Here is a 15,479-nt window from a genome sequence, read left to right on the forward strand (position 1 = left end):
GTGATGAGGCCAGGCTGTTGGAAGGGGGTTCTGGGGTGAAGGGGTCTGGATGAGGGTGGAGGTTTGGGTGGGGGCATTGAGGCCTGGGTGCTCTCCGGTTTGAGGTGGGGGTGTACTGAGGCCTTGGAGTGGAGGCGTTAGTGGTAGGGACGGGGCCTTGGTGGGCGTTGGGTGCTGACAGGGCCTGGGCGTTGGGTGCTGACAGGGCCTGGGCGTTGGGTGCTGACAGGGCCTGGGCGTTGGGGGCTGACAGGGCCTGGGCGTTGGGGGCTGACAGGGCCTGGGCGTTGGGGGCTGACAGGGCCTGGGAGTTGGGTGCTGACAGGGCCTGGGCGTTGGGTGCTGACAGGGCCTGGGCGTTGGGTGCTGACAGGGCCTGGGCGTTGGGTGCTGACAGGGCCTGGGCGTTGGGGGCTGACAGGGCCTGGGCGTTGGGGGCTGACAGGGCCTGGGCGTTGGGTGCTGACAGGGCCTGGGCGTTGGGGGCTGACAGGGCCTGGGCGTTGGGGGTGTTTTGGGATGGGACCAGGGTGGTGCTGGTTAAGTGCTCAGTGCTGTGTCCTGGGCCTCAGGGGGGGGTCACCTACACTCAACAGACACAACAGAGTTCTGAGAGGAGGAAGAGGAGGACACAGGAGTGGCTAGCGTCAACATCACCGCTGCTGTTAGAGAGCTGGAGGACGGGGACGAGGAGGAGGAGGAGGAGGAGGCCGCCACCGTACCTGGAGAGAAGCAGAAACAACATGGTGGTCAGATAGAGAAGAAACAACATGGTGGTCAGATAGAGAAGAAACAACATGGTGGTCAGATAGAGAAGAAACAACATGGTGGTCAGATAGAGAAGAAACAACATGGTGGTCAGATAGAGAAGAAACAACATGGTGGTCAGATAGAGAAGAAACAACATGGTGGTCAGATAGAGAAGAAACAACATGGTGGTCAGATGAAGCAGAAACAACATGGTGGTCAGATGAAGCAGAAACAACATGGTGGTCGGATGAAGCAGAAACAACATGGTGGTCAGATGAAGCAGAAACAACATGGTGGTCAGATGAAGCAGAAACAACATGGTGGTCAGATGAAGCAGAAACAACATGGTGGTCAGATGAAGCAGAAACAACATGGTGGTCAGATGAAGCAGAAACAACATGGTGGTCAGATGAAGCAGAACTGGGGGTTGTCTGCTGTGTCTACAGCGCCTTCAGAAAGTGTTCACACCCCTTGACTTTTTCCACATGTTGTTGTGTTACAGCCTGAATCTAAAATATATTACAATAACCCATAATGTCAAAGTGGGATTTTTTTTAAATAATCTTTTTTAAATTAATAAAAAATGAAAAGCTGAAATGTCTTGCGTCAATAAGTATTCAACCCGTTTGTTATGGCAAGCCTAAATAAGTTCAGGAGTAAACATGTGCTTAACAAGTCACATACAGTTGAAGTCGGAAGTTTACATACACTTAGGTTGGAGTCATTAAAACTTGTTTTTCAACCACTCCACAAATTTCTTGTTAACAAACTATAGTTTTGGCAAGTCGGTTAGGACATCTACTTTGTGCATGACACAAGTAATTTTTCCAACAATTGTTTACAGACAGATTATTTCACTTATAATTCACTGTATCACAATTCCAGTGGGTCAGAAGTTTACATACACTAAGTTGACTGTGCCTTTAAACAGCTTGGAAAATTCCAGAAAATTATGTCATGGCTTTAGAAGCTTCTGATAGGCTAACTGACATCATTTGAGTCAATTGGAGGTGTACCTGTGGATGTATTTCAAGGCCTACCTTCAAACTCAGTGCCTCTTTGCTTGACATCATGGGAAAATCAAAAGAAATCAGCCAAGACCTCAGAAAAAAATGGTAGACCTCCACAAGTCTGGTTCATCCTTGGGAGCAATTTCCAAACGCCTGAAGGTACCACGTTCATCTGTACAAACAATAGTACGCAACTATAAACACCATGGGACCACGCAGCCGTCATACCGCTCAGGAAGGAGACGCATTCTGTCTCCTAGAGATGAATGTACTTTGGTGCGAAAAGTGCAAATCAATCCCAGAACAACAGCAAAGGACCTTGTGAAGATGCTGGAGGAAACAGGTACAAAAGTATCTATATCCACAGTAAAACGAGTCCTATATCGACATAACCTGAAAGGCCGCTCAGCAAGGAAGAAGCCACTGCTCCAAAACCGCCATAAAAAAGCCAGAATACGGTTTGCAACTGCACATGGGGACAAAGATTGTACCTTTTGGAGAAATGTCCTCTGGTCTGATGAAACAAAAATATAACTGTTTGGCCATAATGACCATCGTTATGTTTGGAGGAAAAAGGGGAAGGCTTGCAAGCCGAAGAACACCATCCCAACCGTGAAGCACAGGGGTGGCAGCATCATGCTGTGGGGGTGCTTTGCTGCAGGAGAGACTGGTGCACTTCACAAAATAGATGGCATCATGAGGAAGGAAAATTATGTGTATATATTGAAGCAACATCTCAAGACATCAGTCAGGAAGTTAAAGCTTGGTCGCAAATGGGTCTTCCAAATGGACAATGACCCCAAGCATACTTCCAAAGTTGTGGCAAAATGGCTTAAGGACATCAAAGTCAAGGTATTGGAGTGGCCATCACAAAGCCCTTACCTCAATCCTATAGACAATTTGTGGGCAGAACTGAAAAAGCGTGTGTGAGCAAGGAGGCCTACAAACCTGACTCAGTTACACCAGCTCTGTCAGGAGGAATGGGCCAAAATTATCCCAACTTATTGTGGGAAGCTTGTGGAAGGCTACCTGAAATGTTTTACCCAAGTTAAACAATTTAAAGGCAATGCTACCAAATACTAATTGAGTGTATGTAAACTTCTGACCCACTGGGAATGTGATGAAAGAAATAAAAGCTGAAATAAATAATTCTCTCTACTATTAATCTGACATTTCACATTCTTAAAATTTTACATTTTAGTCATTTAGCAGACGCTCTTATCCAGAGCGACTTACAGTTTAGTGAGTGCATACATTTTTCATAAAATAAAGTGGTGATCCTAACTGATCTAAGACAGGGAATTTTTACTAGGATTAAATGTCAGGAATTGTGATAAACTGAGTTTAAATGTATTTGGCTGAGGTGTATGTGAACCTCCGACTTCAACTGTAATAAGTTGCATGGACTCACTCTGTGTGCAATAATAGTGTTTAACATGGTTTTTGAATGACTACCTCATCTCTGTACCCCACACATACAATTATCTGTAAGGTCCCTCAGTCGAGCAGTGAATTTCAAACACAGATTCAACCACAAAGACCAGGGAGGTTTTCCAATGCCTCGCAAAGAAGGGCACCTATTGGTAGATGGGTAAAACTTAAAAAAGCAGACATTGAATATCCCTTTGAGCATGGTGAAGTTATTAATTACACTTTGGATGGTGTATCAATACACTACAAGGATATAGGCTCCTTCCTAACTCAGTTGGCGGAGAGGAAGGAAACCACTCAGGGATTTCACCATGAGGCCAATGGTGACTTTAAAACAGTTACAGAGTTTAATGGCTGTGATAAGAGAAAACTGAGGATGGATCAACAACATTGTAGTTACTCCACAATACTAACCCTGATGACAGAGTGAAAAGAAGAAAGCCTGTACAGAATACAAATATTCCAAAACATGCATCCTGTTTGCAATAAGGCACTAAAGTAAACTGCAAAAAATTTGGCAAATAAATGAACTTTTTGTCCTGAAAACAGAGCATTGTGTTTGGGGCAAATCCAACACAACACATTACTGAGTACCACTCCATATTTTCAAGCATGGTGGTGGCTGCATCATGTTGTGGGTATGCTTGTCATCGGCAAGGACTGGGGAGTTTTTTAGAATAAAAATTAACGGAATAGAGCTAAACAGGCAGAATCCCAGAGGAAAACCTGGTTCAGTCTGCTTTCCAACAGACAAGAAAATAACCTAAAACAAGGCCAAATATACATTGCTTACCAAGACAACATTTAATGTTCCTGAGTGGCCTAGTTACAGTTTTGACTTAAAATCGGCTTGAAAATCTATGGCAAGACTTGAAAATGTCTGTCTAGCGATGATCAACAACCAATTTGACAGAGCTTGAAGAATCTTAAAGACAATAATGTGCAAATATTGTACAATCCAGGTGTGCAAAGCTCTTAGAGACTTACCCAGAAAGACTCACAGCTGTAATCGCTGCCAAAGGTGATTCTAACCTTGAATAATACAATTAGTACATTTGCTAAAATGTCTAAAAACATGTTTTCACTTTGTCATTATGGGGTACTGTGTGTAGATGGGTGAGAAAAGGGGGTTGAAGGTGTTATCCTGCAGTAGACAGTAGACATCCATCTACAGCCACTAGACGTCCATCTACAGCCACTAGACATCCATCTACAGCCACTAGACATCCATCTACAGCCACTAGACATCCATCTACAGCCACTAGACATCCATCTACAGCCACTAGACATCCATCTACAGCCACTAGACATCCATCTACAGCCACTAGACATCCATCTACAGCCACTAGACATCCATCTACAGCCACTAGACATCCATCTACATCCACTAGACATCCATCTACAGCCACTAGACATCCATCTATATCCATCTACAGCCACTAGACATCCATCTACAGCCACTAGACAGCCATCTACAGCCCCTAGACATCCATCTACAGCCACTAGACAGCCATCTACAGCCACTAGACATCCATCTACAGCCACTAGACATCCATCTACATCCATCTACAGCCACTAGACATCCATCTATATCCATCTACAGCCACTAGACATCCATCTACAGCCACTAGACATCCATCTACAGCCACTAGACATCCATCTACAGCCACTAGACATCCATCTACAGCCACTAGACATCCATCTACAGCCACTAGACATCCATCTACAGCCCCTAGACATCCATCTACAGCCACTAGACAGCCATCTACAGCCACTAGACATCCATCTACAGCCACTAGACATCCATCTACAGCCACTAGACATCCATCTACAGCCACTAGACATCCATCTACAGCCACTAGACATCCATCTACAGCCACTAGACATCCATCTACAGCCACTAGACATCCATCTACAGCCACTAGACATCCATCTACAGCCACTAGACATCCATCTACATCCACTAGACATCCATCTACAGCCACTAGACATCCATCTATATCCATCTACAGCCACTAGACATCCATCTACAGCCACTAGACATCCATCTACAGCCACTAGACATCCATCTACAGCCACTAGACATCCATCTACAGCCACTAGACATCCATCTACAGCCACTAGACATCCATCTACAGCCACTAGACATCCATCTACAGCCACTAGACATCCATCTACAGCCACTAGACATCCATCTACATCCACTAGACATCCATCTACAGCCACTAGACATCCATCTACATCCATCTACAGCCACTAGACATCCATCTACAGCCATCTACAGCCACTAGACATCCATCTACAGCCACTAGACATCCATCTACAGCCACTAGACATCCATCTATATCCATCTACAGCCACTAGACATCCATCTACAGCCACTAGACATCCATCTACAGCCACTAGACATCCATCTATATCCATCTACAGCCACTAGACATCCATCTACAGCCACTAGACATCCATCTACAGCCACTAGACATCCATCTACATCCACTAGACATCCATCTACAGCCACCAGACATCCATCTACAGCCACTAGACATCCATCTACAGCCACTAGACATCCATCTACAGCCACTAGACATCCATCTACATCCATCTACAGCCACTAGACATCCATCTATATCCATCTACAGCCACTAGACATCCATCTACAGCCACTAGACATCCATCTACAGCCACTAGACATCCATCTACAGCCACTAGACATCCATCTATATCCATCTACAGCCACTAGACATCCATCTACAGCCACTAGACATCCATCTACAGCCACTAGACATCCATCTACATCCACTAGACATCCATCTACAGCCACCAGACATCCATCTACAGCCACTAGACATCCATCTACAGCCACCAGACATCCATCTACAGCCACTAGACATCCATCTACATCCATCTACAGCCACTAGACATCCATCTACATCCATCTACAGCCACTAGACATCCATCTACAGCCACTAGACATCCATCTACAGCCACTAGACATCCATCTACATCCACTAGACATCCATCTACAGCCACTAGACATCCATCTACAGCCACTAGACATGCATCTACAGCCACTAGACATCCATCTACAGCCACTAGACATCCATCTATATCCATCTACAGCCACCAGACATCCATCTACAGCCACTAGACATCCATCTATATCCATCTACAGCCACCAGACATCCATCTACAGCCACTAGACATCCATCTACATCCACTAGACATCCATCTACAGCCACTAGACATCCATCTACAGCCACTAGACAGCCATCTACATCCACTAGACATCCATCTATATCCATCTACAGCCACTAGACATCCATCTACAGCCACTAGACATCCATCTACAGCCACTAGACATCCATCTACATCCATCTACAGCCACTAGACATCCATCTACAGCCACTAGACATCCATCTACATCCACTAGACATCCATCTACAGCCACCAGACATCCATCTACAGCCACTAGACATCCATCTACAGCCACCAGACATCCATCTACAGCCACTAGACATCCATCTACATCCATCTACAGCCACTAGACATCCATCTACATCCATCTACAGCCACTAGACATCCATCTACAGCCACTAGACATCCATCTACAGCCACTAGACATCCATCTACAGCCACTAGACATCCATCTACATCCATCTACAGCCACTAGACATCCATCTACAGCCACCAGACATCCATCTACAGCCACTAGACATCCATCTACATCCATCTACAGCCACTAGACATCCATCTACATCCATCTACAGCCACTAGACATCCATCTACAGCCACTAGACATCCATCTACAGCCACTAGACATCCATCTACAGCCACTAGACATCCATCTACATCCATCTACATCCACTAGACATCCATCCACAGCCACTAGACATCCATCTACAGCCACTAGACATCCATCTACAGCCCCTAGACATCCATCTACAGCCACTAGACATCCATCTACAGCCACTAGACATCCATCTACATCCACTAGACATCCATCTACATCCACTAGACATCCATCTATATCCATCTACAGCCACTAGACATCCATCTACAGCCACTAGACATCCATCTACAGCCACTAGACATCCATCTACAGCCACTAGACATCCATCTACATCCATCTACAGCCACTAGACATCCATCTACAGCCACTAGACATCCATCTACATCCACTAGACATCCATCTACAGCCACCAGACATCCATCTACAGCCACTAGACATCCATCTACAGCCACCAGACATCCATCTACAGCCACTAGACATCCATCTACATCCATCTACAGCCACTAGACATCCATCTACATCCATCTACAGCCACTAGACATCCATCTACAGCCACTAGACATCCATCTACAGCCACTAGACATCCATCTACAGCCACTAGACATCCATCTACATCCATCTACAGCCACTAGACATCCATCTACAGCCACCAGACATCCATCTACAGCCACTAGACATCCATCTACATCCATCTACAGCCACTAGACATCCATCTACATCCATCTACAGCCACTAGACATCCATCTACAGCCACTAGACATCCATCTACAGCCACTAGACATCCATCTACAGCCACTAGACATCCATCTACATCCATCTACATCCACTAGACATCCATCCACAGCCACTAGACATCCATCTACAGCCACTAGACATCCATCTACAGCCCCTAGACATCCATCTACAGCCACTAGACATCCATCTACAGCCACTAGACATCCATCTACAGCCACTAGACATCAGCCACTAGACATCCATCTACAGCCACTAGACATCCATCTACAGCCACTAGACATCCATCTACAGCCACTAGACATCCATCTACATCCATCTACAGCCACTAGACATCCATCTACATCCATCTACAGCCACTAGACATCCATCTACATCCATCTACAGCCACTAGACATCCATCTACATCCATCTACAGCCACTAGACATCCATCTACAGCCACTAGACATCCATCTACAGCCACTAGACATCCATCTACAGCCACTAGACATCCATCTACAGCCACTAGACATCCATCTACAGCCACTAGACATCCATCTACAGCCACTAGACATCCATCTACAGCCACTAGACATCCGTCTACAGCCACTAGACATCCATCTACAGCCACTAGACATCCATCTACAGCCACTAGACATCCATCTACAGCCACTAGACATCCATCTACAGCCACTAGACATCCATCTACATCCACTAGACATCCATCTACATCCATCTACAGCCACTAGACATCCATCTACAGCCACTAGACATCCATCTACAGCCACTAGACATCCATCTACAGCCACTAGACATCCATCTACAGCCACTAGACAGCCACTAGACATCCATCTACAGCCACTAGACATCCATCTACAGCCACTAGACATCCATCTACAGCCACTAGACATCCATCTACATCCATCTACAGACACTAGACATCCATCTACATCCATCTACAGCCACTAGACATCCATCTACAGCCACTAGACATCCATCTACAGCCACTAGACATCCATCTACATCCATCTACAGCCACTAGACATCCATCTACAGCCACTAGTCATCCATCTACAGCCACTAGACATCCATCTACAGCCACTAGACATCCATCTACAGCCACTAGACAGCCATCTACAGCCACTAGACATCCATCTACAGCCACTAGACATCCATCTACAGCCACTAGACATCCATCTACATCCATCTACAGCCACTAGACATCCATCTACAGCCACTAGACATCCATCTACAGCCACTAGACATCCATCTACAGCCACTAGACATCCATCTACAGCCACTAGACATCCATTTATTTAATGTTCAATACATTTGCAAAAATTTCAAAAAACATGTTTTCACTTTGTCATGATGGGCTATTCTGTGTAGATGGGTGAGATTATATTTTCTTTAATCCATTTTGAATTCAGGCTGTAACACAGCGAAATGTGGAATAAGTCAAGGGGTATGAATACTTTCTGAAGGAACTAGACATACAGGGATATACTCAATAGGTTTGTGGCGGTCCCCTGTACATACAGTGAGGGAAAAAAGTATTTGATCCCCTGCTGATTTTGTACGTGTGCCCACCGACAAAGAAATGATCAGTCTATAATTTTAATGGTAGGTTTATTTGAACAGTGAGAGACAGAATAACAACAACAAAAATCCAGAAAAACGCATGTCAAAAATGTTATAAATTTGATTTGCATTTTAATGAGGGAAATAAGTATTTGACCCCCTCTCAATCAGAAAGATTTCTGGCTCCCAGTAGTCTTTTATACAGGTAACGAGCTGAGATTAGGAGCACACTCTTAAAGGGAGTGCTCCTAATCTCAGCTTGTTACCTGTATAAAAGACACCTGTCCACAGAAGCAATCAATCAATCAGATTCCAAACTCTCCACCATGGCCAAGACCAAAGAGCTCTCCAAGGATGCCAGGAAACATTATGCTTTGGGGGTGTTTTTCTGCTAAGGGGACAGGACAACTTCAACGCATCAAAGGGACGATGGACGGGGCCATGTACCGTCAAATCTTGGGTGAGAACCTCCTTCCCTCTGCCAGGGCATTGAAAATGGGTCGTGGATGGGTATTCCAGCATGACACACGGCCAAGGCAACAAAGGAGTGGCTCAAGAAGAAGCACATTAAGGTCCTGGAGTGGCCTAGCCAGTCTCCAGACCTTAATCCCATAGAAAATCTGTGGAGGGAGCTGAAGGTTTGAGTTGCCAAACGTCAGCCTCGAAACCTTAATGACTTGGAGAAGATCTGCAAAGAGGAGTGTCACAAAATCCCTCCTGAGATGTGTGCAAACCTGGTGGCCAACTACAAGAAACGTCTGACCTCTGTGATTGCCAAAAAGGGTTTTGCCACCAAGTACTAAGTCATGTTTTGCAGAGGGGTCAAATACTTATTTCCATCATTAAAATGCAAATCAATTTATAACATTTTTGACATGCGTTTTTCTGGATTTCGTTGTTATTCTGTCTCTCACTGTTCAAATAAACCTACCATTAAAATTATAGACGGATCATTTCCTTGTCAGTGGGCAAACGTACAAAATCAGCAGGGGATCAAATACTTTTTTCCCCTCCCTGTCCACAGGGATATACTCAAGGGGTTTGTGGCGGTCCCCAGTACACGGTATATTTTTTTATTGTGGAATGACTCACTCTCTCTCTCCTTCTTCTTGATGCGTTTGCGTCGTCGGTCGATGGAGGCCACCTCAGACTTGAGGGACAGGTAGTGGTTCCTGATGTCCTGCAGCTTCTCCTGGAGGAAGGAAATCCTCTCCAGACTAGACATCTTCTCCAGATCCGCTAGGGGAGGATATGAAGACCGCTTTCAGTGGGAACAAAATCTTTTAAAGGCCCAGCGCAGTCAAACACTAGATTTTCCTGTGTTTTATATATATATTTCCACACTATGGAGGTTGGAATAATACTGTGAAAATGATGATAATGGGCTTTTAGTGTAAGAGCTGTTTGAAAAGACCGACTGAAATTTCAGCCTGTTTTGGTGGGATGGTGTTTTGGCCTGCCTGATGACATCACCATGCAATAAATGTGTTAATTGATCAATAATTAAGAGAGTTCCAAACCTCTCTGCCAATAACAGCTCTAGTTTTCCCCTCCTCAAGCAGACCACTCCCAGATAGTCCTAGCTAAATTATTGGTTGAGAAATTGCTCTATGATAACTTTTAATTGAAAACAATCAATCACAGTAAGGTATTTAATTGTTACCCAGAAATGATTTGATATTGATATGAAAACAGGTTCATTGGGCCTTTAAGGACAGGCCTTAGGAGATGTTTGAGGCTAGTAAGCAAGTCTATGTAAATGGAAAGGTAAATGAGAATCCTGTAGCTAGCTAATATATATCTGGAGGGGTTGGTGGGGCTGTGTAAACTGCAGTTGGTCTGTAGCTAGCTAGCGTATATCTAGAGGGGTTGGTGGGGCTGTAGCTAGCTAGCGTATATCTGGAGGGGTTGGTGGGGCTGTGTAAACTGCAGCTGGTCTGTAGCTAGCTAGCGTATATCTGGAGGGGTTGGTGGGGCTGTGTAAACTGCAGTTGGTCTGTAGCTAGCTAGCGTATATCTGGAGGGGTTGGTGGGGCTGTGTAAACTGCAGTTGGTCTGTAGCTAGCTAGCGTATATCTGGAGGGGTTGGTGGGGCTGTAGCTAGCTAGCGTATATCTGGAGGGGTTGGTGGGGCTGTAGCTAGCTAGCGTATATCTGGAGGGGTTGGTGGGGCTGTAGCTAGCTAGCGTATATCTGGAGGGGTTGGTGGGGCTGTAGCTAGCTAGCGTATATCTGGAGGGGTTGGTGGGTCTGTAGCTAGCTAGCGTATATCTGGAGGGGTTGGTGGGGCTGTAGCTAGCTAGCGTATATCTGGAGGGGTTGGTGGGGCTGTAGCTAGCTAGCGTATATCTGGAGGGGTGGATGGGGCTGTAGCTAGCTAGCGTATATCTGGAGGGGTTGGTGGGGCTGTGTAAACTGCAGTTGGTCTGTAGCTAGCTAGCGTATATCTGGAGGGGTTGGTGGGGCTGTAGCTAGCTAGCGTATATCTGGAGGGGTTGGTGGGGCTGTAGCTAGCTAGCGTATATCTGGAGGGGTTGGTGGGGCTGTAGCTAGCTAGCGTATATCTGGAGGGGTTGGTGGGGCTGTAGCTAGCTAGCGTATATCTGGAGGGGTTGGTGGGTCTGTAGCTAGCTAGCGTATATCTGGAGGGGTTGGTGGGGCTGTAGCTAGCTAGCGTATATCTGGAGGGGTTGGTGGGGCTGTAGCTAGCTAGCGTATATCTGGAGGGGTTGGTGGGGCTGTAGCTAGCTAGCGTATATCTGGAGGGGTGGATGGGGCTGTAGCTAGCTAGCGTATATCTGGAGGGGTTGGTGGGGCTGTAGCTAGCTAGCGTATATCTGGAGGGGTTGGTGGGGCTGTAGCTAGCTAGCGTATATCTGGAGGGGTGGGTGGGGCTGTAGCTAGCTAGCGTATATCTGGAGGGGTTGGTGGGGCTGTAGCTAGCTAGCGTATATCTGGAGGGGTTGGTGGGGCTGTAGCTAGCTAGCGTATATCTGGAGGGGTTGGTGGGGCTGTAGCTAGCTAGTTATATCTGGAGGGGTTGGTGGGGCTGTAGCTAGCTAGCGTATATCTGGAGGGGTTGGTGGGGCTGTAGCTAGCTAGCGTATATCTGGAGGGGTGGATGGGGCTGTAGCTAGCTAGTGTATATCTGGAGGGGTTGGTGGGGCTGTAGCTAGCTAGTGTATATCTGGAGGGGTTGGTGGGGCTGTAGCTAGCTAGTGTATATCTGGAGGGGTTGGTGGGGCTGTAGCTAGCTAGCGTATATCTGGAGGGGTGGGTGGGGCTGTAGCTAGCTAGCGTATATCTGGAGGGGTTGGTGGGGCTGTGTAAACTGCAGTTGGTCTGTAGCTAGCTAGCGTATATCTGGAGGGGTTGGTGGGGCTGTGTAAACTGCAGTTGGTCTGTAGCTAGCTAGCGTATATCTGGAGGGGTTGGTGGGGCTGTAGCTAGCTAGCGTATATCTGGAGGGGTTGGTGGGGCTGTAGCTAGCTAGCGTATATCTGGAGGGGTTGGTGGGGCTGTAGCTAGCTAGCGTATATCTGGAGGGGTTGGTGGGGCTGTAGCTAGCTAGCGTATATCTGGAGGGGTTGGTGGGTCTGTAGCTAGCTAGCGTATATCTGGAGGGGTTGGTGGGGCTGTAGCTAGCTAGCGTATATCTGGAGGGGTTGGTGGGGCTGTAGCTAGCTAGCGTATATCTGGAGGGGTTGGTGGGGCTGTAGCTAGCTAGCGTACTAGGCTGTGTAAACTGCAGTTGGTGTCGAGACACTTACGCTGGAGTTACGAAGCAACTTTCATGCAATTGTAGTTGCAGTTTGCAAGTGACATCATCGCAAACAACTTTGCTTTTACATGAAGCAACTCAAACGCGATTCAAATTGCATGCAACAGCCAATCAAAATGAAACGGCTTTTGTCATGTTGTTTGAGAATTCCAAACTCACCCAATGTTGTTCTGCAGCATTACATCGTGTTTCACTAATGATTTGTTTATCCACCCGTATGGTTATTGTAACAGCATGTATATAGACAAAATGCAGCCTGTACAATTTAGCTAGCAAGCCAAAATGACATTGCAAACACCAACACAGCTAACCAAGCTAGCAAGGAATTAAGCTAATGTTAGCTCGCACTTTTCATGGTGAACAATTTCAGTTGAAACTAGTCAGGAAAACATTTATTGACTGCCAAATCAGGTACATAAACCATGACTGTTGTGCTAATGTCTTCTGTGAACCTTGATCGCAGGTTACCTACTGGCAGTGACAGCTGTGTTGCCATGACAACTGGGTCAGAATTAGGAACCTTCTAATGGATCATGTGACAAAAGTATTCATTTTGATTGGCTGTTGCTTGCAACTAGTTGCACAAAGTTTAAAAGTTTTAACTGGATGCAACCAAGTTGCAGATTAGTTGCTAATTAGTTGCAGGGGGGGGTGGGGGGGGGTTTCACGAAGCAATCAAGAAGCAACTGAAAGTTGCTTCGTGTAACGCCAGCCTTACACATCTGGAAGCTCCACTTGCAGACGCGTGGTGTTCTGCCATGGTGCGCTCTGTGGTGAGGGTGCTCTCTATGGTGAGGGTAATCTCTGTGGTGCTCTCTATGGTGAGGGTGCGCTCTGTGGTGAGGGTGATCTCTGTGGTGCTCTCTATGGTGAGGGTGATCTCTGTGGTGAGGGTGCGCTCTGTGGTGAGGGTGATCTCTGTGGTGCTCTCTATGGTGAGGGTGATCTCTGTGGTGATCTCTATGGTGAGGGTGATCTCTGTGGTGATCTCTATGGTGAGGGTGATCTCTGTGGTGAGGGTGCGCTCTGTGGTGAGGGTGATCTCTGTGGTGCTCTCTATGGTGAGGGTGATCTCTGTGGTGATCTCTATGGTGAGGGTGATCTCTGTGGTGAGGGTGCGCTCTGTGGTGAGGGTGATCTCTGTGGTGAGGGTGATCTCTGTGGTGCTCTCTATGGTGAGGGTGCTCTCTATGGTGAGGGTGCTCTATGTGGTGATCTCTGTGGTGAGGGTGATCTATGTGGTGCTCTCTATGGTGAGGGTGATGGTGCTCACGCTCCCGGTGATGTTCCCGATTGTGAGGATGGTGATGGTGGTCGGGGTCACCATGCTGCTTGTGGTACTTCTGGCTGGATGGAGGGGTGCGTCCCTGGATGGGCCCCTTCATGTCTGCTGCACCATGGGTCTTGGAGGCTGAAGACTTGGCTGTGCTCTCGCCCACTGACTGGTCTTCACTGTCACTGCTGTGGGCTGTAGGGAGGAGGAGGAGGAGAGGATGAGGAGACCGAACAGAAGGAATATATTAATTAGCTACAAGTGTAATTTCCATTTCAACAACTCATACAAGTGGATTAATTGCTCACAGTTGGTAATTGCTGGTGCTTGGAGAGTTGTTAGAATGAACATTTGAAGACGTGCTTCTATAAAAGCACAGCTTGTTCTACAGCTGATCTGACTGTGGCTCTGATCATTTCAGATGCCAGAGGAGAGAGCAATAGGAGAGTGAGGCCAGAAGAAGCCAGATGCCAGAGGAGAGAGCAATAGGAGAGTGAGGCCAGAGGAGAGAGCAATAGGAGAGTGAGGCCAGAAAGAGAGAGCAATAGGAGAGTGAGGCCAGAGGAAGCCAGATGCCAGAAAGAGAGAGCAATAGGAGAGTGAGGCCAGAGGAAGCCAGATGCCAGAAAGAGAGAGCAATAGGAGAGTGAGGCCAGAGGAAGCCAGATGCCAGAAAGAGAGAGCAATAGGAGAGTGAGGCCAGAGGAAGCCAGATGCCAGAGGAGAGAGAGCAATAGGAGAGTGAGGCCAGAGGAAGCCAGATGCCAGAAAGAGAGAGCAATAGGAGAGTGAGGCCAGAGGAGAGAGCAATAGGAGAGTGAGGCCAGAAAGAGAGAGCAATAGGAGAGTGAGGCCAGAGGAAGCCAGATGCCAGAAAGAGAGAGCAATAGGAGAGTGAGGCCAGAGGAAGCCAGATGCCAGAAAGAGAGAGCAATAGGAGAGTGAGGCCAGAGGAAGCCAGATGCCAGAAAGAGAGAGCAATAGGAGAGTGAGGCCAGAGGAAGCCAGATGCCAGAGGAGAGAGAGCAATAGGAGAGTGAGGCCAGAGGAAGGCAGATGCCAGAAAGAGAGAGCAATAGGAGAGTGAGGCCAGAGGAAGCCAGATGCCAGAGGAGAGAGAGCAATAGGAGAGTGAGGCCAGAAGAAGCCAG

General features: G+C 46.9%; 1 protein-coding gene across 1 annotated transcript; it reads right to left on the reverse strand.

Annotated features, from left to right (window-relative positions):
- Positions 1-472: 472 nt before the first annotated feature.
- Positions 473-14,523, reverse strand: LOC311122714 (uncharacterized protein; the record flags this gene model as incomplete). Its single annotated transcript, XM_084197043.1, has 3 exons — positions 473-722; positions 10,367-10,513; positions 14,329-14,523. Coding segments are annotated over 3 exons (485 nt in total), but the record flags the coding sequence as incomplete, so codon positions are not given.
- Between the last annotated feature and the right edge of the window lie 956 nt (positions 14,524-15,479).

This window comes from Coregonus lavaretus (genome assembly GCF_964263955.1).
Source record: "Coregonus lavaretus genome assembly, contig: HAP1_SCAFFOLD_3619, whole genome shotgun sequence".
NCBI classification, from domain to species: domain Eukaryota; kingdom Metazoa; phylum Chordata; class Actinopteri; order Salmoniformes; family Salmonidae; genus Coregonus; species Coregonus lavaretus.